The sequence below is a fragment of the Fistularia commersonii genome, chromosome 4 (assembly GCF_037954325.1).
Source record: "Fistularia commersonii isolate RoL2024-O1a breed Wild chromosome 4, RoL_Fcom_v1.0, whole genome shotgun sequence".
In the NCBI taxonomy this organism is placed as follows: Eukaryota; Metazoa; Chordata; class Actinopteri; order Syngnathiformes; family Fistulariidae; genus Fistularia; species Fistularia commersonii.
Window position 1 is genome coordinate 10,753,667 of NC_141287.1, and position 23,559 is coordinate 10,777,225.

The 23,559-nt window shown below is 38.1% G+C and overlaps 2 protein-coding genes across 3 annotated transcripts; both read left to right on the top strand.

Moving 5' to 3' along the window:
• The first annotated feature begins 326 nt into the window (after positions 1-326).
• ska3 (spindle and kinetochore associated complex subunit 3) lies at positions 327-9,323 on the top strand. Its single transcript, XM_086144570.1, has 10 exons — positions 327-535; positions 625-686; positions 1,365-1,536; positions 2,709-3,138; positions 3,223-3,284; positions 3,664-3,770; positions 3,914-4,114; positions 6,241-6,308; positions 7,475-7,599; positions 8,985-9,323. Exons 1-10 carry the CDS (start codon positions 421-423, stop codon positions 9,140-9,142), a joined length of 1,500 nt encoding a protein of 499 aa, XP_086000696.1. The 5' UTR covers positions 327-420; the 3' UTR covers positions 9,143-9,323.
• Positions 9,324-15,300: 5,977 nt separating this feature from the next.
• On the top strand, positions 15,301-19,520 carry LOC147234675 (uncharacterized). 2 transcript variants are annotated; one of them, XM_086145283.1, is made up of 2 exons: positions 15,301-15,556; positions 16,773-19,520. In XM_086145283.1, exons 1-2 carry the CDS (start codon positions 15,379-15,381, stop codon positions 18,101-18,103), a joined length of 1,509 nt encoding a protein of 502 aa, XP_086001409.1. In that variant the 5' UTR covers positions 15,301-15,378; the 3' UTR covers positions 18,104-19,520. The 2 variants fall into 2 exon arrangements, with proteins under 2 accessions (XP_086001409.1, XP_086001410.1); XM_086145284.1 differs by having other exon boundaries at positions 16,830-19,520.
• Positions 19,521-23,559: the final 4,039 nt, after the last annotated feature.

Sequence of the window (23,559 nt, forward strand, 5' to 3'; positions counted from 1 at the left end):
TACGGGGGATAAACCCCTTTGCTTCTTTGCAGGTACAGACAAATCAAGGCCACATGGATCCATACTGGAAAAGGGTGTGGGAAATTAAGACGAATGCCACTTTTGGAAAGTATTACATTCGGAAAAAGAGACATTAAACATTGTTCAGAAATCACTGTGGCGACCCCTGAAGGGAAAAGCCGGAAGCAAAGAAGGTGGTATGGAAACTGATGTCTGGTGTAGTACTTCCTCCAGTCCGGTAGGTGGCGGTAGTGAGCATAGGTTGGTTCTTACCTATTATTCCAAAACTAAGAAAAGAAGAATTCTTAAATCGGGGAGGCGGCAAATATAGTTTAGAAAAATCCGAAACTTTTGTGTTGACGATATTTTATCAACTCACCAGCGATATACTGCGATTTGCTCGGGATCGGAGGTATAAAAATGGATCCAACAGCGCTATTCTTTTCCAAGTTTAGGAAGCTGGCTGTGACTTTGGAAGCGGGCACTGAAAAGCTTCAACGCTCGTTTGAAAATCGCAGCGACGTCGATGACAGCGGTTTGTGACTTCGCGGCGTCGTCTGGTCTTCATCTCCTTTTCAAAACTGCATTTCTTCAATAAGGTTTGGTTTTAACCTTTTTTTTTAGAGAGGGTGGTGAGAGCCGCGGACGCGTACCGAGAACTGGACGGAGACGTCAGAAGCCTCAAGGTAAACGGACGACGGTTTCAGAGTCAATAAAGCACTGCATTTTGTTGACACATTGGGAAAAAAAAACGGCTGCCATGGTCATTAGGCCTTTACAAAGTTTTTAAATAATCACTTTCAAAATATTATTAAGAATTTTTATATTAAAACTTGTCATTATTCACTCTTAAAATTGAAAAGCTCACATTAATTCAAATGTCATGCAGAGCCTATTTAATATTAAGACAAATGATTTTTGTACTTGGCAAATTTACTGATGTTACATTACCATTGTTATTTATTAACTTATTTTCAGGACTTTTATGTTTTTGTAAGGGTATTCATATCGGATTTCAGATTTTTTTTGCAATAAAAAAAAAAAAGTTAAGCATGTAAATTTGATTATTTGTTATCATATAAGTTTAATTCAATGGGAAAAACAATGCCATTTCATTTGTTTTGTAAGTGTGTGTGTGTGTTGGCAGCTGATGGATGGAGTACCATATTAAACCTTGCCTAAGGCACCACATTAGATAGGGCCAGCTCTGTGGATATTGATGAATGAAATGTTTTTCCTAATGTGATGCTTTCCAAAAGTGGTATTCACCATAATTTCCCCAAACTGGTAAGTTCCCCAAAGGGATTTATCCCAGTGGGTTTGACTATTTTTCTGTATTTTAACTTCCATGTCACATCCTACAGTGGCAGGTGGAGGATGCAATGAAGTTGCAGAAAGCCCAGGAAATAGAGGTGAACAGCTTCATTAAGGCCTGCAAAGTCATTGAACTCAAGGTAGTCGAGGACCTCAAAATCCTGAAGGGACACTGGGAAAAATATGGCTACCAGGGTCCCACAGACAAGCAGGGCCTGAATAGTAAGTAAAAAAAAAAAAAGGTTATGTCTCTTTTTTTCAGAGTGTATCTAAACTTCTGGTTTCAACTGTAGTTGGGTGGGACACATCTGTGAGATACTGGCATAGATTTGTTTTTTTTTCAGGTGTAAATCATACTTTACATTCAATCCTGTTGTTTATTATATAAACACCTGTTTAGTTGGATTGATTCTCATGGCATCAAGCAGATCGGCAATGTTTGAAATACCTAGACCTGACACCATGCTATATTCATAGGCATTGAAATCCCTTTTGTTTGCCTTTCTGATGTGTTGTTTTAACCATAGAAAGTCAGCTAAAGTTCAGATAAATCTTCATTCTTTAGGCATTGAGTCACTCCTGTTTGATTGGCTGATATAGATTTTAAGGTTAATAGGATGTTGAACAGGTGTACCTAATAAAATTTCTTGGGAGGGAATTGGGGAACCTAGTTTAGCAGACCATTTGGGAAGTTAGTTTTAAATTGCTTGAAGGAACACACAAGCCGAGGGATGGGCAAACTACGGCCTGCAGGCCACATCCGGCCTGTTGGTCTTTTTAATCTGGCCTGCCAAAGATTGGTACAGAATTCATACTTGATGTGAATGATTGAATGATTAGATCAATGAATATAGGAGCTCAAACAGGAGATGATTTCATTTTTGGAGCTGCTTGAGAATTTTTCTGAGCTGAATGACACGGATTGGCTTTGTGATTTATCCTTTACTGTGGACATACTGACACACATGAATGAGCTGGATGTGAAGCTCCAAGAGAAAAACCGTATTGTGCATGAAATGCAAGCAAACTTCATAGCCTTCAAAACCAAGCTGGTTTTATTTGCAAAGCAAATATCAGACAATGTTCACACAAATGCCAGACAAGTCTAATACGTACTATTAACAAATGCGCCTTTTTTATATGTAATGTATCTTGTGCTGACCCAGCCCGTCTGTCAAATTTTAAAAGTCAATGCAGCCCCAGAGCCAAAAGGTTTTTCCCCTCCCCTGCACTAGCCTGTCTTTCACTCATCGTTGTTGACTGAGTTTGCAATACCATTAACCTCTTCATCCCTTTCTCCCGAGATATGAAATATCGCTGGAAGACTGTGAAACAATGTCATTCTTTGTGACGCAGAAATGTAGAATTTTTTTTTTTTTTTTTTTTTTACGCAGAAGTCAGAGGTTGTGCATCAGAAGAGGAAGCTGACACATTGGATGAGAATAGAATAATAAATGGAGGACAAGACAGTTGTCAAGTGGAGACTCCACCTTTAAAAATGTCACCACTCCCCACCATTGATTTGATGCGGACCCCTCAGCTCACTGATTTTGGCCTGTCCGAGATGGAACTAAAGAGAAATTTTGCTGGGATCAAGAGATGTTTGGAAGTACCCCCAGCACCTCAAATGATCCTCCCCCATCACACACTGAGCACACCTGCAACACCACCTATGACCTTTACTCCAAAACGTGCTTTGCGGATGGACGACGATGATCTTCAGACACCCCAGATGCACAATTTTGGCATCTCTGAGAGCACCGTGTGGCTGAATAACGACTTCACAATAGATTTGTTCAAGAAGAATATTGAAAAGCCACAACGGTAGAGTAAAATGAACATTTTATTTATTGTATGTCATTTTATAGATTTTCTGAATGTCTTTTTGTTTATTTGCCTTTAAAACAGACTAATACAGAGCCCCACTGAACCACAATTTAACTCTCCAATTAGAAGCATTGAGAAAGAAGGTAGGAAAATGTTAGTCCTCTTCATTCTTATTAGATTTTTATTAAGGTTTTTGTCCTCACTAAGAGGTCTTGTGTTTGATATTTTCTTTAGCTTTTAATCACTTGTCAGTCAAACAATATAGACATTTCCTGGTTCAGACTGGGAAATTCTTAAGAAGTTCAAAATTATGGCATGTCAGGAAACTAAATGAAATACAGTGCTTTTTGTAGTATAACAAACTGCATAATGTATTTGAGACAAACATTAAATCAGTGTTTGCATGCAGGTGCATCCCAAAGTTTAACTTAACTTAAATTGTCAACAAATGCAAACTCCTGTATCTTTATGTTAATGTTGTACTTTAATCCTGAGCAAACTTGTGATTTTTGGTGTTATTAGGTGAAGATGATCTAGAGTCTTTCTGTCACTCTACTAATCTGGGTAGCACCCCTGAAGTCCCAGAATTTCAAGCGCCATACATGAAGTCTCTGGTCAGTGCCAAAAAGGTAAATCAATTGTTGTACCGGTGTGTAAATGTTAAGTAATTTATACTTTGTTTCAGCCAATATTATTGTGATCAAATGAGATATCCCTTTCTACTTTCAGAACCACAAATACATACTTGATTTTTTCTGTTTGTGTTTTGCAGAGTGAACAGCTTAAAACTGAGGAAATGAAAGCTGAAAATGGCCACATGACTGACCTTACAGCGCTGGATTTAAATGAAGGAAAAGGGTCCAGTCCTACATTGGAATATCATACGCTGGAGTTATCCATCTTAGATTCGGAGAATAAGCAGCTACCAGAGATGCCCAACCTTGAATCCATTTTGGGAAAATCTTTACAAACAGTAAGACTAATTTAGGATGTCCCCAGCCCCTTTCTACAGCTCTTACAATTTCAGTTTTGGGGATATTTTGTTTAAGGGGGGTTTTCTTTACAGAGGACTGGCTATCTGGAAGGACCTAACAATACAGTTCATATTAGAATGTACGAGGTGCAAAATTATTAATTCCTCAGGCATCCTCTCACTCTCTCCTGTGGAACAACTCAGTCAAAAACTACTAACACCTCTTTTAGAAACTTCCTTACCTCTGCGGGTATTTCATCAGGAACAAGTTCCTCTTTGCTTTTCATCCTCCTTTCCCTCCCTTTATGTAATCACTGCAACCTGCTGCACATTCTTCCCATCGATCTCCCTCTTCCTCTTTACTGTCCAAGTAAGCATACAAGTCATCCCATAGCCTTTTGTTTGGTCTTTGTCATCTGTACATTCCCCTACCCTGCATCTCCTTATACCTATCTAACCTCATCCCCTATTCTGCCTTTTGCTCTCTTCATCATCCTTGCCAATATTTTCATCCTACACACCACCATCAGGGTCCTGACCGATCCAGTATGAGAGTCATAGATGTAGTTTGTCACACTATAAAGGCTTGGGAGTAGCACAAGAGGAGCACTGGCCTATGTCACCTTGGAGTGGCATTGAGAAGTCTCAAGCATTTAATAACTCCATTTAGTGTTGACTTGGATTAGTTTGCTTTAATATTGCAATTCGTGTAATGTTAAAACATTTAAATGTACAGAGTATGAAAAAAGAGGATGTTGGGATTTGGCTATTACATTTTCAGAAAAAAAATGGAAATGGAAAAAATGCTGTTAACTAAGAATCCATTCAAAATTGTTAAAATTAATATTAGTTGTGACCATTTGCCTTGTAAACAAGAACAAATTTTCAACCACTTCTGGTCAAACTTCTTCAAAAAGTAGCTCCTACTGGTTTCTGAAAGTTCTGAGCTAATAGCTTTGCTTGACCTCATCTAACTTTAAAGGAAATTAAGTTTTATGTTTGTTATGTTTAGTTTGTTTTTGTTGCTGCACTGATTCCTTGGTTAACAACTGCATCTACAATCCTCAACATTGCTTCATCAAAAGAGCTGTAACAGCACAACTTGGATGCCAGGTCTGCTTCGAATTCTTTATCTAGGAGAGACCTTGCTGATTCAGTATTCTGTATCCACTTTTTGACAACCTCACCTTTGTGGCAGACTTTGACTGTTCCTCCCCCAGTTTTAAGCCTCACACACCAATCACTGTATTTCAACCTACATGGGAAATTGATGTCATTAGAACCTGTTTGGTATAATTGGTTGATCATATTCCTGACTATAATCCTACAAAACCCCCAACTTTGCAAGTGTAACTAGAAGAATTGATGCTGGTTTGAAGGCTCTATATCCATCCATCCATCCATTTACCTTGTGGCATGTGCTATCTGTAACCAAGACATTAACAGTAGAGTGTACTGATAATCTGTTTACAATGCCAGCTGTCAGTCGATGGGATATATTCTGCAGCTACTTTAATTTATTTGTCTTGAAGAATCCTATCAGTGATGTTGATATTTCCAAATTATAATGTTTTGATGTTTGAGCCAGCACCACACAAGAGCTCCAGCTCTTGCTGTTCCTTTATGCTAATGTTCTGCAGTAGTTCGCATCAATGAAAAGAGGGAAGGAAAACCGGTGAACCAGTAATAGGCTTTTGGGTGGCACAAGTAGTGATATGCCTTAGAAGGAAAGGCCTTTGCTATCCTTGCCAGTGTAAGAATAGTTGTTAAAGTGAATACTTTCAATCAAAGTTCAAGGTGTTAACTCGGCTTCCAAATTCCTCAGTTCTATATCCGATTAAACATCTGTGTGCTGGACAAACAGTTCTATCCTTGTAGGGCTCCTAGAAAGTAACAGGGCTTAAAACACATATTGCCACTGTTTTGGTTCCAGATTAGTCTACTATGAGGTCGGGGGGAATACCGGGGCCTTGGTCTGAGGCTATTTTGGCAGCAAAGGGGATCTTTACAATATTAGGCTGGTAGTCAAATCAAATGATAGCAATCCTATCCTATTAACATGGATATTACTGTGTGATTAAATATTATACAGTGTACATTTTATACTTTTTGACCTTTGTTTGCAGATTGTGTCCCATACTCAGTCGAAGAAATTTGTAAATTCTGAGCTTCAACACATCATTCCAGAAAACAGGTGAACCTCTTTCAAAAGCATTTGATGGCAAGGTTGATCTACAAAGTAAGGTCTGGTGATTGGTTTACACACTTGCTCACAGTGGGGAAATGTTACACATGAATATATTAGGCAATTTAGAGCTAACTGGTACCAGTTGAGCAAAGCTTTATTTTTTGTTTTGTTTGTTTTTTTTCCTGATATTCTAGATGGGTATTTTTTATCTTGTTTTTTTTTTTAAATACGGTTGCAAACTGCTAGTTTGACAGGCACTGCGGTATTATTATATTATTAAGTATTGAATACTCTTTGGTTGTTTACTTTTTCAACTGTTTATATGTTTGTGTGTTGGCTATTGACTTACAACTGACAGCTCTACAGCAAGTTACAGACTTACAGACGATTTGTCTTTTGGAGAACTTATCTTCTTAGGAAACATGTTAAGACTCTGCAGGAAGGTTTAAAAGCTATGATCATGCAGGAATTCTCTAATGAGTCACTTTTGCCAGGTAGCCAATAAATTCCTAATTATCTAATTGGGGGGAAAAAAAATGCTTTTGCTAACCTAAACAAATTAATGATTGTTCTGAAATATTTGAAAATTAATTTTTAAGTCGTAAACTTTACCAAAACTTGCTATGCCAAATGCGAAGAAAACAATTACATAATGTCATATTCATTTCCGCTAATGAGTTTAGAAACTTCTTTATTCATAAGACGTAATAAACTAATGACTGGTTACAAAGGAATCCCTTAAAAGCCTGTCATTTACAAGACAGAATGAGAATACATTTACAATGTTCTTCCACTTATCTTTGTGAAGAATGTAGACATTTAACCATCAAGTCCATAATGGCTAAATATAAAGAGAATATCTAATGGGAAAGGGGAAAAAGGAGTGAGTGCCCCTCAGCTTCAATGGATTAAGTAGGTCTGCATCAAAAGCCAATGTGTTTCGCTAAAAGCTATTTCTACATTAGCTTGGATATACCTTGAAAGTGTTGTCAGTAAATATATATATATATATATATATGACACTGAACACTGTACAATTTAAAATGGGGGAGAAACAAATCATAGCATCGCTTGAAGTTTTGTGTCATTTTCCCAAAAAAATTTGAATTCAGTGTTGTACTAATACTATGATAATTATTTGTGTCCTCTCCCTGTCCCTGACTTCCTTCTAGATTTTGGACGCTATCTCAGGTGTCACAGAGTGAGTTTCAGAGTTTACCGGGTTACCTGAGGCAGATGACTCTGAACAGTCTCAATCAGGCAGTGAGCAACATCAACAAGTACTTGGAATGTCACGGTCAGTAAAATACAAGAAAAAAAAAATGCATTCAGCTGTGAATCGTAAAAGCTTTCTTCACAAGTCATTTTTCCTCTTCTGTTCAAAATCAGATATTGTCCAATAAGAACAAATATGTTGTATTTTTCATTGCATCTTGTTTTTTTTATATATATTAATTAGCTCCATGACATGGTACCTACAGTAACATTTTTGGGGCGGTGTAGTGGTTTACATGCCCACAGTCCAAACCCCATCATGTCCCTCACCACAGGATAGGTGGAATAAATGAGTAGAATATGTATCTTTACTCAGTAATGTTCTACTCTTAACCCAACTTACTCACTTGCACAGCACAGAGATGGAAAGTGCTATATAATAATGTATTATCATTATTATATAATGTCATTAACTCAACCCATATAACTGATCTCACTCTAGTTACTAATCGCGTCATTACTTTGCCCACCTTCTGGGAAATACATGTTTAAATATGCTTTCTTATTTTTCTAACTTCTTCCTGATATCAAAGGAGGACTTGACCTATTACATGAATACAATCTGAACGTTATTGTGTTTGTGCACTGAATTTGATATGAACAGCTGCTGGCAACTGTTTTTGAAGCATCAGCTCTGTTGCAACAGCAGAGAGCCAATGTAGGTAGTAAAGAAATTAAATAGAAATGAAAGAAGTTGCTCTGTTACACCAATAACATTGTTTAAAGGGCCACTTGAGAGGTACCACACTTTTAGGTCATGCATTTAGGGTATTGAGTATTGCTGCAGCTGCCACCTTTTAATAGAAAATCAAAATATCTCGACCTACTTTTTAATTAATTTCTTTTGATAACTTCAACTGACAGATATCAGACTGAAAGCTGTTTGGATCAGCTTTCTAAAACAACTACTGCTACAAATTGTAATGAGGTACAATTTAGGACATGGACTCCTTCCTCAATATCTGGATGCAGTATTTTCAGATAGCCTTGTCAAAAAATCTTTATATTGAACTTATGTCTTATTAACCGGTTATGTTTTAACCAATTTTTTAATTTGGCTATGCATCAACTTCAGCAGTGTATAAATACAAAAAAAAATATATCTCTTAGGAAGATTCCCCTTTGGTGATTTTTATTTTATTTTATTTTATTTATTCATTAATAAACATGGCAATTCATTGCTAGAAAGTTCCAGAGGAATTAATGCGCTTATCTGAAAGTGATCAAGCTCCTGTTTGAAATAAGTTTGAAATAAATTTGAAATAAATAAAACAAACCATGCCTATGATTTCTCATCTGCACCATCAGCAGGTACTTCTCAAATTCCCAGAGAAATGTTCTGATTATTAAGAACTTGTTGGCACTGGCTGTTGTCTAATACCTTATCTGTATTTTTCATTATGACAGTTGAACGGAGAGAGTTCCAGATTGAAGAACTAAGGAAGATTACCAATATTGGAACCAAGGCCCCCATGTACATTCTCTGCCTCAGTGAGCTCAAGAGGTTGGAACTTGTGGAAAGACCAGGGAACACTGCTGTGTACAAACTCAACATGCACAGCTAATGGCTGAAATACGACACTCTGTTTCAATCCTTTAGAATTTGCGATTCTTCAATCGTGAGTTCATATACAGTTTAGCTGGAAGATTTAATTGTAAACATCTTTGCAAGTTTTGTTTGTTTTTTAACAAAGCAACTACAGGTATTCAATATGTTTGAGTGCGGTTTTCGGTCCAACTTTCTGAATCCAGAGATGTTTTGGACTTTTCGAAAACAAACAAATTTTGTCAAAAGATGAGTCTTTAAATAAAGGGTTTATAATTAAATATATTTTATTTGATCTTAAATGTGTGTCTGTGTGTGTTTGGGAGCATGTGCACTCCAAACATCTCAGGGTTTTAAGTCAAGATTTTAAAGCTAGATAACTAAGAGTTCTTTTCCTCTGCACAGTTACAGCATTACTTGACTTGGTTTAAGTGGTTTTCCATTGCTTCATAGTACCTCCTCAAGGTGGGCGGGGTTGTCATTGCAAGCCATTGCCAAACTACAGTGATGTCATTTTATTCACGACACTAAACACAAATAATGGAGGACACTGAGGCGATGGTGTGCATGAGCTGTTATTTGTCACACCCAAAGCAAAAGAAGAGAGCCAGAGAAAGCTATAGGTGCTGCAATGCAGCAGCAGCCATGCTAATGTACTGTACAGCGCTCTTCTAGTTTTTGTTTTCTTTTGTAAAGGGGGTTGTTTAAAGGAGCCTTGTCTGCTACTGTGGGCGACTGAGGTATTTAGTCAGTGGTTGATCTGGTTGATGCGCTTGGCTTTGTCACTGAGGTTTGTTGTCCCTCACTGTGTGTGGGTTGAATAAAGGGTCCCAATTTTCTTTCTGTTGCTTTTTCAGTGTTCTCTTTGTTTCATGGTGTTTATATATAATGGGAAAGGGATGAGTGTCCCTCAGCTTCAATGGATTAGGTAGGTCTGCATTATAAAACAATGTGTTTCCCTAAAAGGTATTTCTAAATTAGCTTGGACATTGAAAGTGTTTTCAGTCAATATATGTTTGACACTGCACAATTTAAAATGGGGAAAACAAATCAGTTTTGTAGAATTTTCCCCCAAAAAAAGGGAAACAATGTTGTACCGACACCATGAATTATTTGTATAGTTGTGCCTTGTCCCTGTCACCAACTTCTTCCATCTCAGATGTCACAGAGTAAGTTTCAGAGTTTACAAGGCTGCATATGAGAGCAGTCCCCTGCAGAGTGCCTGTTGCCATTGGGTTTTGTGCAAGGAGGTATCTTCCCAGGTGCCAGGGTTGACGTTAAAGGTATGGAAATCTTGTTTACAGATGTCTATAGCAAAGCTGAGGTCGGTCATTACATCTTTTGCTCGATGCCAGCTCTAAAATAAAACCACCCTTTGGAATTCTTCCGTCATTCATTCGCTGGACATCCTCCAAACCAGTACTGCATTAAATGCTTGGAACCTTTGCTCAATAGCTAATTCAAATTCAAAACTCGGACTTTACCAGGACTGCTGCATGGGATATTCAGTCATTCCAGGTGATGCCTACTATGCTCTTATGGCAACTAAGATGCAAGCTGTTGAGTCCATGTTCTTTAAGTTCAAATAGGGTCCAGGTTTCACAATTGTACAGGAGTGAGCCGATGACAGGCTATGTATAACTGTCTTTGACTGGACAAAAAGTTTGTTGTTGACCCATACTCTGATGGTAGGCTTCCCAAAGCTGAATTAATGTTGCCTTTCAAATGTGGTTGTTGAGTTGAGTATCGTGTGGTAAATTGCTTGAGATGGCGGAACCAAAGTTGTTGAAACTACACTCCCCCAGTGTGAAGCTGTTAATGATGATTGATGGAGGGGGTCTGTACTATGTCCCAGTGTCCATTTGTTTGTTTTTTTAGACTGTTGGTCAGGTCGAAATCATGGCATGTGCATATGAATTTCACATCATTTGCATTTTAACTGGTTAGGTTGTTGATGGCCTTGCATAGCCCCTCTACTGTTTGTCCTGTGTCAAACTTTTTTTAACACAGGATGGCACTCTATGCGGCTTAGTGCTAAATGTGTTGTCGGTGTCACAGAGCACAGAATATAGTGATCTTCCACGTGATTGATTTTACTTTATTTATTGATTTCATTTGCATAATTGTCTTTGTTTTTAAATGAGGAAATTCTCATAGAGCTTACAGGGAGAAACTATTTCAGTATGACTTAAGATGTCGCCATTCAGATTCTAAAGCCAGATTCATAGAAGGACCCTTTGAACCAGCAGGCCTCAGCCTTTATTGTGTTACAGGTTGCATATAAGACCAACCGTCAAGGTTGTCAATAATGACTGGAATGACAAAGTGCATAAAAAAAAATCTCAGAATAATGTTTAATCAGTGGGAGCTCTGAGCGACAAATTCTAACTCCTTTTTTTTTTTTTTTACTTAATTTTACTAGCTTGATGGTAAAATGTTATTTAGCCAAAACAAGCATCCATCAAGTGTCAAGTGACAAAGATGGATGTATTTGGGAGGGAATTCAATCTTCTTTACGGGTACTCCCATCAGCTTTGCCACAGCGAATCAACTTCCTCCATCTCATCTATTCTGTGGAGGAAGAGAATCTGACAAACATGTCACAGACATGTCACAGATATAAAAATATGCAGCCCCCCAAATTTTTGTTAAACGCTTTATGTATGGGTGCATGACAACTGATCAGACAACTACTTCAAGGCACCAGAAAAGACCACTGTTTTCTTCTGTTTAAGCTGATCAGTTTGTCTGTGAAGGTTCTTAGTCATCAAGTTTCACCACTTCTCTGAGAGGCTTCTCGATTTGGATGTGATATTGTACTTGTTTTAAAAGCGTTTTTTTTATTGATAAAATTTAGACTGAAAATTTTTGAATGTCCCATGGGATTTAAAGAAATCCAATCATTTTTGGTGCAGATCTCTGGAATGAGAATGCTGCTTGGCACTAACAACACCCTAAAGCTACATAATGATATTGTCCCTCTAAATACAGTAATGACCTGTAAGTTTACGCTTTAAAAATGATGCAACTGAGTCAGCCATTTACTTTGGACACACAGGACAACAGCTGAATCCAATTCAACTTATTGTCAACGTCATTCACGGCTTCAACTCTGGTTTGGTCAATCACATCCCAAAAGACCCCTCTGGGATGCCATATAACCCCCACTAAGGAGGATTAGCTGTCCCCAGCAAAGTCCTGAAGGGGCTTAGGGAGTGGTGGTTGGCTCCGACCAACTGATTGTGCCAAAGGCTTTTCATCCTCTGACTGCTAGCCAGCTGAGGATTGTTGCTGGTAGACTGCCAAGTGGTCTCGGTGAAGAACCACCAACTGGTTCTTCTGCCACAGACGCACTCTGTCGACCACATCCGACAGTTTTTCGTGGACCCTGCACAGTATTATTCAGTGGCTGGTGAGCTTTGGAGAGCAGGCTCTTGCTGTCCAAGTTATAGATCCAATAGTGGCTGGGGCAACTATTTAGTGGCTGGGGTAATGCTAGCTCCAGGCGTCATAAACCTGTTTATGCTTCAGGCAGCACTGAGTGCAAAGGATAGACGAATGGTAGTATGTGGCCCCTTCATCTTCTTTTTATTGCCAGTTCTCTTGGGCATTGGAGGCTCTAACTTCTCATCTTAGTCAACTTCTAACAAGAAGTGGAAAAGGGCAGCAGGCACAGAAATAGTAAAAAAAATAACCATATGGACATTATATGTCAATAATTTTACAGGTGATTTAAAGATGGGCTACTATGAACGTATTATACAGATGGTTATGTACATTAGATGTAATAGCATATGGACAGGAACTATGGTGATAATTTTATAAGTAAAATGTACAAATGAAAAGTTATGCTATGAAAAAATACAGTTGAAATGAATGCAAAATAGTACATTAATTAAAAGTGACAGTAGCTGCCTAAGGTTACCAAGCTAGTGTAGTGTTGTGGGGTGATGTGTGAGTGCAGGACAGAGTAGTAGTGGAGTGCAGTCTGATCTGAGTAGGAATGGGGGAAGTGGGGGTTGTAAAGGCGTTTGTAGGGGTCAGAAAGAGTTCAGTAAGGACGCAGTTCCGGGGAAGAAGCTATTCCTCAGTCTGCTAGTCCTTGTCCAGGTGGAAGCTCCTGAGGCACCTACCTGTGGACAGGAGGGAAAAAAGTTCATGGGCAAGTAGGGGAGAGTCCTTAAGAATGCTGCAAGCTCTATGAAATCTGCATTTCTTCTGGATGTCCTCAATGGTCAGAGTTTCTGTGATGTGTCGGGCAGTTTTCACCACCTGCTGCAGTGACCTGCACTCAGCTTCCATACCAGACTGTGGCACAGTTCGTCAGGGTGTTTCCGATTACATAGCAAAAAAAGGTTACCGGGACGGCTGAAGGCAGGTGGTTCTTCAGTGTCCTCAGGAAGAAGAGGTGCTGGTGAGCTGTTTTGACCCGGCAGGAGGTGTTGGTGGTCCAGGACATTTAAGAATTCAGGAATGCTGTTCAAGGGATACAGAGAACGTCAGAGGGAGCTGCATTTTACTGTTGTAGATCTACAGAAAACATACGAAATGGTGCCAAGAGAGGAACTGTTGTACTGTTTGAGGAAGTTTGGGGTGGCAGAAAAGTATGTTAGACTGGTACAGGACATGTATGCCAGCTGTGAGACAATGGCAAGGTCAAAATGGAGTTGGCAGAAGTATAGTCCTATATGTGCCTACCTCATTATGTGAATCAATTTCCTAAATATCCTATTGAAATCTTTGTAACTTTCAAAACAACATTCAGTTATTATATTGTACACAAAAAAAGCAATCCGAACCCTTAAAAAAAACAACACCAAAAAACAAACATAACAATATATGTCTTTTAGTGTTAATATTACAGTCTTGACTTAAACAGCAGCTCATCATCCTTATATTTATTAAGTGTCTTTTGTATGATCTTATAAACTTAATTATGTTTTTACTTTGCTTTAATTCAACTGTAAGACTATTCGTAATGTAACCTGTGAAACTGAAACACATTCATTTCAAAGATGTTTTTACAAATGGCATTTTTGTAATATAGTTCCCCTTCTAAAATATAACCCCCTTCTTTTTCTGCAAACAATGTATTTATTGTATTTGGAAGTAAGTGACTCCATGCGTTGCATACTATTTGTGTTATTTCGAATTCAACCAGTTTCTGAAATTTTAGAATGTGTGTTTTCAAGAAGAGTTTATTTATTTGTGTTTTGCAAATTACTTTCAAATAAATTTCCCCAAACATCTTCACAGTAACTCAAAAATGGTTAAATCATATAGTGTCTAATAATGCATCAGTTAGTCTGTGCCCTGTTTTATCCAGGACAGCAAGCTGGCAACTTCCCTCCGTCCTATTAATGTGTGTTTTTCTAACAGATAATATATATAAAGGGGCTGGGGGGTTACGTCATTATTGTGAAACAGTAATGGCACATTGTCGGCTTCAAGAATAGATGTTTCCTTTTCCGTATTTGAGACAACAAAATTATGACATTTTCTTTTGTCCTATCGTTCTTTGTGACGTGAACGTCTCACGGAAAAATGCACCCTGGCGATGCCCGTCCAGCGCAATGCATGATGGTTTGTAAGTACTAGATGGATGACAGACATATAAACTGTCATATTCACGGTGCATTGTGGGATACAGTGAGATATCAGCACAACAAAATGGCTAACTCTATTTGTAGGGAGTAATTTCAGTACACAGCCTCAGCCTCCCTGGACATTTTTTTTCCTTCTGTCATAGGCCCCTCCCCTGCTGGGATATGATTGGCTACGGTAGTGAACACAAGCGTGACGTCACGACTATCGAATTTGCAAGAAGAGGCGTCAGAGTTTCTTAATAGTAACCCGTAAGTATTAATTTCACATGATCGAACCAGAATTATCAATAAATAACAAAAAATGGGGTAATGTAGCTGTCTTTAAAAAAACAGGTTAGATTTAAAAAAAAAACCTGGCCATTGGGGGGAGGGGGTAAATAAACAGCGAGCATGTTTTGGTAATTTTCTACTGTTTTCTGATTTATTTATAATAAAATGTTACGTGTATGTATTTTTTTATTTATGTTGCAAACATTGGAGGCACATTTAGGGGTGGGACTTGTCGGAATGAGACTGTAAGGGGGGGGGATATATATCCCTCCACCCCACCCCTCACAAATCGGCCACCATTTTGGGAGTCAAAAAAAAAACGCCCCAGCGACGTAGGAGCGACATTCCTCCACGCTTCTCCGTGGATTTTTTTTTTAATATGGTTCACACATGTGTGGTGGCCGGCTGTAGGAACCGAAGGACCCCCGGAACCGCTCTATCGTTCTACCGCTTCCCGCGGGACCCGCAGAGGAAACAGCGCTGGATAGCGGCCGTGAACCGCCAGGGCTGGGCGCCCAACGACGGCAGTCGGCTGTGTAGCACTCACTTTATCTCAGGTATGATTATTCTTCCCCATCCTAAAACACTCTTCAGAGCGTTGTTTTTTTTTATAATATTTTTATCATCATTATTACGTAAAAAACATTTTTATATCGTTACTATTATTCCGATGCGCCTTCTTAATATCCCCAGCTCTTGCACTGTAGTTTCAAAATCGAAGCGGAATCAAAAACAACTATTATTCATGTGCATATAAATTTAATAGTGTTATGATGAAAAAATAAAGGGTTTTCACCTAATAGTTTTTTTTTTTATTCTGACTGGACAGAAAACGACAGAAAAAAATAAGTTGTCCCTGTTTGGTTAGGATTTTTGAGTTATTTACTCTCCACTTGCTTATTTTCCATTCACTCTATCAAATGTGTGTACAAATAGGGGGGTTTCCCCTTTTTATTCTATGTTGCACCATTTTGCTGACAGTAAATCCCATACCATCCCTGCACTGTGACTTTTATAAATACGAGAGTCATGTTGGCTTGACTGACACAAATAAATTATATCCTCAGTCAGGAAACAGAAGTCATGTCACACATGTTGGCTGCCACTGTTTCATGCAGCCTCCTATAATTAACCCATTTAAATAATAAATAAAGCTGACAGTGGTCTATATCCTAGGTGGTATGTGACTTGAGACAATGCAAATTTATTTAAATTGTTGATTCAGTTTGGACAAAATGTTCAATTGGCTCAAAAGTCACCTTACGTTGCCTTTTTGATTTATCTTTTATTATATTTTGTATGAGTTACTATGATGTTATTGTTGAAACCAAACCTAAAATTGATCATTATTTTGACTAAAATGTTATATTACAGATAATTGGATTTAGTAGGCATAACAATGATGTATTCAATTACAGTTACATTTTACAGAAGATATATATTTAGATATAGTTATAGATAAATAAGTTCATGCAGGCAAATACTACACATATTTAAGTAACATTTTTTATTGCATCATTGTATTACCAAATTAAAGTTAAAATGGGACATCATTTACTGCTCTGTTGGCCATGTTTCTGTTTATGACTGTATTAATTCATCATGCAAAACCGTTCAACCTTTTATACAATTGTCAATAATAAATGCATAGCGGTAAAATATTTGTAATCATAAGACAAAACCATACCTATTGGTGACATTTGCACATTTTCAGACTTTTTTCTTTTTTAAAACTGCCCTCATGTTCACTGCATCCTCTTTTGTCACATGCAGGAAAACAGGTGAAGAACCCTCGTTCTCCAGATTATGTTCCTTCTGTGTTCTCAACAGCTCCATTATTCCTAGAGATGAAGGAGCCTGGTGCCTTAGATGTCCTGGACAAGCAGGAAGCACGGGTTGAAGCAGCTAATGCATTGTTGTTCCTGCAGGGCCAGGGTAGGTCAATGGAAGGGGAGTTGAGTTACAGTCGGCATCCCGAGGAGAAGGAGGCCACAATGGAGCAAAGTGTGTCTTCATCCTTTAGCGATGAAGACGATGATGGTGATAATGCTGTAAGGGAAAGCAAAAAAGGAAGGTTCACTCAGACCAGTTCTGCAATCAACTTTGATGACGTTCTGAAAACTTTGAAGAAGGAGAACCAATGTCTCAGGGAGTCTTTGGAGAAAATGTCCCTTTCTGAGAATTCCTTGAGGAATGACGCAGAGAAAGTAAAGTTTTACACGGGTTTGCCCAATTACTTTGTACTAGAAACAGTCATGTGGCTCCTGGCTCCCCATATGGATGGTATTAAAAACATGAAGCTTTCAAAGTTCCAGCAGCTACTGCTGACGCTGATGCGTCTTCGTCTGGACCTCCGCAATCAAGACCTCGCCTATCGCTTCGGCGTGAAAGTCGGCACCGTGACCAGAACGGTACATCGGATGGTCAACATCATGTCCTCCACTCTGGTGCCGACGGCCGTCTTCTGGCCCTCCAGAGCCGAGCTGCGCAAAAATCTACCCCTGGCACTGCGCGCCTCGTACCCTGACTGCGCCGTCATTATCGACTGTTTCGTGGTTCCTTTTGAAGGCCCGGTGTCTCAGGGCAACGAGGATCAGCAGAAGGCAGTGCCCAGCGCACAGGGGTTGGCGAGTTGCAATGTGCTGAAATATCTAATTGGTGTGGCCCCGCAGGGTGTTGTCACCTTTGTTTCAAGGGGAGTGCTGGGAAACGTCAGTGACAGGACCCTCGCCGAGGGCTGCGGGTTTTTGTGCAAACTTCTCCCGGGCGACATCGTGCTGGCGAGCCGGGATCTCGACATCGCCGACTCCGTGGCCGCGCGTGGAGCCATGTTTAAAATTGCCGGGAACTATCAGGAGGACATGTACTGGACCTCGACGAGCTCACCGGTGGCTGAAGCCGCCTCCGAAACGATGAGCGTGCAGGCTCACGTGGAGAGAGTGATCTCCATGGTGAAGCAGAGGTATGCCATGCTAACGGGACCAGTGGAACGTTCCTTTACCACAGCCACGGAGCGCACGTCAAACCTTTCAACCTTCGATAAAATTGTCCAAGTTGCCTGTGCCTTAAACAACCTGTATATCTCTGCTGCTCCACTCGAGTGATTGGTACACTAATGTTTTCCTTAATGCTTGTCAGTAGCTTTGAATGCTTTTACTCCCAATATGAATTACATCCATTTCACAGGGATTATAACAGAGAACTGCTTTACAGATCACATTTCACGAGTATATGGTATTCCCTGTGACCTTTTCGTAAGGCGAGAGGCCAAAAATTGCTCAAAGGTGATCTCATTAAGTTATGCAACTTCTCTGACAATGCCGGGCTTTCTTGAAAGGATCTGTTTTATATTTAGGTTTTGAATGGCGGAAAGGTTCGTATGATTCGTCCCGATGTCATTGTCATTAACAGTGTAAATATTGAGGAACATAAGGGGTAGTTTGCATTGTGCAATGCGAATGTGTTTAATTTAACTGTTTGTTTGTTTGTTTGTTTGTTTTTATTGCAGCTACTATTACTGTAGTAGTTAACTCATTCCTCCGTTGCAAACCAGCATTTCCACCCCTCTGGCTTTATGTAGAGCAGAGGTTTTCTAAGAGGTATGCAGGCCTCTCAGAGGACCTCCTATCTGCTTCAAGATTGGTCAAATAATGTCACCGTTAACTGTCGTAAGGACACCATGTAGATTAGCCTGAATGTTTATTTGGTTAATGGTATAGTTCAGAGCCCTTTTTACATCCTGCTAGTGTCAGAAACCAATAATGTTCTTATTTTTTGTCAATATGGTATCGTCTATAATTATGTCAAACAATAATACACATATTGTTCACTCGGTGTTTGAGTGTTTCGGGTACCAAATGAAATTTCATGACCCTTTAATCGTCCGGCAATCTAAATAAACTGACTGAAGCACGGATACAACTTATCATTTCAATTCTCAAATATTCTGTTTAAAACTTCTGCCTATTGTTATTAGCTATTGGCTACATCATTTGAAGAAAGAGATAAATGTAAATCATTGTTGCTCAGAGCTGACATTTATGTCTTTGAAAAGGCTTTAGTCTTAAAATCATTTCGATCAGGTCATACAAATGAGGTTTGAACACTCTTAGTTATGAAAATAAGAGCTGTACATAGAAGTAAACTGACAAAAAACATGACCTAATATGGGAACTTGAATTATCTGCATGCTTGCTCACAGAGTAAAAAACTGTTTTGATAGTTGGAGAATATTATTTTGTGGTATTTTCACATAATTTTATTGTGCATCAAGATTGTCAACATTGAATGTCTGGATATGTTTCAGCTTGAATGTGCAAACAACCGATCATGGTTTTCGAGTCAGTTTTTCTTTTGTTTTCTTCTTGCTGCCACAGAGGAAATGCCTTTTTTTCCCCTTCACTTTCTTCTCCACAGCACATCCTGGCTTGCTGTGCCACAGGTGGTATTTTTAAAACATGACACACAGTTGTGATGTCCAGTTTTATGATTAATTAATAAAAAAGGTCTGTATTTATTATACTACACTGTATGATGAATATTTTATAAATTACGAACAAAAACATCACAATCTGTAACACTCCAGGCTTGGCAAACCTAGAGAGAATAACCCAAGTCTCCATCTGTCATTGGCAGTCTTGAGTTTCATGAAATATATGACCCAACTGAACAGCCCACAAATCTTCTCTATTTTTCGTCAATGGCTTTACGGACTCATGTTAGAGCTGTAAATTGTGTTGAGTTGTCAAATAATAACCCGCTCAACTAAAGAGCAAAATAATTCCCCCAATAGCTGAATGCAAGAGGATTACAGGACTTGCATTTGTCAGTTCTCAATTTAAAAGGTATAATCCTTTCTCTTACTTCATTGATGCCCAGAAAAGACCATTTGATAAAGGTGCATAACAGTTGGGCATCAAGATTGAAATTTGAGATTAAAAAAAAAAATGTTTAAAATAACTTCAAATTGATTGTGACTGTTTGAAAAAGCTTACCGTGACACTGATGTTTTGTTGTTTTAAGCTTCGTGATTGTTCTTCCTGTGTCAGAGTGCAGTTTTAACTGCTACGTCATGGCAGCGGCATTCTTTTAGCTGGATACAAACTTTAAAATGACATATCAAGGTCTGGCATTTGTAGTGTTTGGTCAAAGCAACTTCCCAGACTTATTGTTTTTCTCCCTCATGTCTTGTATAAAATAATGTTTCTTCAAAAGCATATGCTTTTTATTTTGCTCCAGTTGAACATGAACACACCCATTCATGTTGTCACAGTATAAAATATTTCTCCCGACTTTTTCTGTGATAACTGCACTGGGTAGGTCAGCCGTACCAGGGCAGCCGTTATCTGAACTTTCCTTAAACTCTGACACACTGGTTTAAGAGAAGGCAATTCAATTTGCATACTAATTACAAGTTCCCTTTCTAGAAGGCCCCTCCTCTGGAGCAGGGCAATGATAAAGAATGTTGAAATTGACAGCAATAACACTAAAATATACTTGCATCAAAACAATCACTTACTAATAAGAGTACTGAAAAAAATTTGTTTATTTTATTGAAAAGCATATCAAATACAAAAATGTCCCTGTTGTCATGTTCAGTGAAATATTTTTTTCATTTCCATTATTTTATAATTCAAAATATCATTGGCTTTTTTCATTGCGTTAAGTTTGTCAGTTTTATGAGTGCTAGTTAATAGTGGCACTCCTAGGGCTACATTTTTAATGTCATAGGTTACCTTGGAGACAACAATGCCCCCTTAATTAAAAAATGTTGAGACAGGCTTGCTTGCAGAGGAGAAAATCATGTTTCCCACGGTTTCATCAATAAGTGTAATTTAGCTGAGCATTTGCGCATGAAGATGTCTAAGGCCACTGACCTATTTAAGAAAAGGTTCCCTTCTACCATTTTATATTAGGGACATAATTCATGACCTTCTTGTTTATCCAATATCTTCTGTTTGCCACCAACAGTATGTGGACCACAATAATCAACCATAAATCAACATCTGGAAGACACTTTTGAAGGGCTGCCAGATTAAGAATTTTTATTTTGATATTTTCATTATTTATCAAATTGTCCTAAAATTGTTTTTCTCAGCTTTCATGGAAAACATACAATAAATCTATGATATTTGACATCGTAATAAGACACAGCAGGCATGGGATGCTTCTTTAATTTTCCTTTGTTGCCAATGCAGTAGCCAGTAAAGCTAAAACTTGTTACACATCAGCTGTTTACACATTTGCCCTAAAGCATATCATCAATATTCTTTAGTCTAACAGTCTACATATAATCAACAGCACAGCCTTTACATTAATTGTCCTGTATATTTTATTATCTTTATGATATTAAGTTAGCATACTACCAAACAAGTTTTGATCGTTCATTTAAAATTTGTTTGGTATTAAAATGTACAATAGTATTCTTATCTTTTCCCAAAAGTCATAGATGGACCCGATTCTCACATCTTTTAATGTAATTAGAGGTTTGATGCTCTAATGGAGATTACTGCTCTGCACCGGTATTAAGGTTTTGAAAATTATTCAGAAAAACATTCCAAGAGGGGAATTAGTCTTATGATCTATGAACCCTTGGTGGCTTTTTTTCATGGCTTTTTTTTTTCTATGGCTTGTTTCAACAATATCTTTGGCAAAGTCATAAAACATTCTGTCCTTAATTCTTTTTAGAACCTCTCATGACTGCATTGTGCATTGCACTTGGTATGTGTTGTCTTTGGACACTCGTGATAAAAAATTGTTACCAAAAGTATTGTAAGAATTTTGAAAATGCATTAGTTATACAGTTTAGTGAATCTAGTACATAGGATTTTCAAAATCTATCAAAATTCATTGCTATTGATATAAATAATACCCATGTCCAACCTACCACCGGTTGGCACTATCAAGTCAAGCCACAATTTGGATTGACACACAAGTCCCCAAAGGTACAAATGCATTCCTATGTGAAAGTAAGATTTGGAACAAGCTGGGAGCTGAATAACATTTTTACAGTAATTTGATGTATGCCAAAATATTTTAGGTTCATTCTGGGTCAGAACTCAGGTCTGTTACTAACTTGATCCAAATGTATTCAAGATTGTAGGCTCTGTGTAACTTATGACCAAAATTTAGTCAAAATGTGCTTTTACAATAAGTAAAAAACTAAAAGTCTGAGCTTCAAACTCACAGGACATAAACAGTCAGACGTACTGTCAGAAAAAGTGTTGTATATCTGGTATATAGTGAAAGTTATATGACTAAATAGTAGGAGTGATACAATTCTTGTCACCAATAGTTTACTCCCCCTTAGGCTAAATGCTGTTTAACATACTTTTACAGACTGGCCATTTGCAGCAAATTCTGAATATCTTTGGCAGTCAATTGCCAATTGGCCACAACGTATCGCTTTGACAAAAATTTGAAAATTACAACAAACCCACTTATATCAGAAAGGCTTTGATTTAGAAGCATTATCCCACTTCTGTTAAACATGCAAATGAGTAATTCAATCAATTTTTCATGGATTTTTTATCATTTTATATTTATAAGGAACTCTTAATTCACAGGACAATGCTTAAAATTTGATATCGAAACATTATACTACTGTTCCTGTGGTGATTTACAGGCTGTGCCTAAACCTTTTTTTTTTTTTTTTAAAATCACCTCAGCATCACAGCAAGCACAACTTGCATGGATGGAACCTCATTATAACTCTGATGTTCCAGTTTAATTTATTTTACCTCCATATGCTTTAACTGTTTTGGGAGGTTAAAAACATTGTGCTTCATCACCTGTCTGCTGAGTTTCATTTTAGTGCTCAGTGCTGAGAGTATACTGTCGAATTACTGAAATAATTTTCTGAAAGCTGTGAATGATCAAAAGTTTAGTATTTTGAGCCTAAACAAAGGCTAGTTTCAAAAAGGCATTGTAGACATATTTTTAATATCATGCCTCTTTATCCAATTTTGCAAACCTTCCTGTACCTCTCTTTGAGCTGCTCAGCATGGTATTCAGATTGGGGCTTGCCTTCAGGGGAATCTTATTAGCCTGTGTATAATTTTTAATTAATGTTATCACAGCGCTCGTCAGCAGTGCAAAGTTGATGATGCATTTTTGGATTCCATTTCAAGGGGGTGGTATTTTTAGATTTATATACCTAGATGTCTCCATGGTCCAATAGTATATCTAATTCATGCCTTTTCAGTGAGTCAAATCTGCATTAGAATACAATTAAAATGGTTAAGATTATAATCTTAAACCACTTAATCTTATATCTTGATGCATAATTAAAGACCCAGAAAGCTAAAACACAGTCACGAACAAATGTTCAGTCTATGTTGTAAAGAATTCAAAAAGGCGATTTTATGTTTTATATGATTTTTTTTGTATTTTCTGGTGGCGGATGCTTTTTGTTGTATTTATTCAAATGTGATCAACAATGAAAAGGGTTGTAAAACGGAGAGTCTTTTAATACTCTTGCACACGTCAACACTCCAACATTACACTGTTAATGGAGTACAATTTTGGAAATGTGTGATTTAGCAGCAGATTGGAAAGTGTT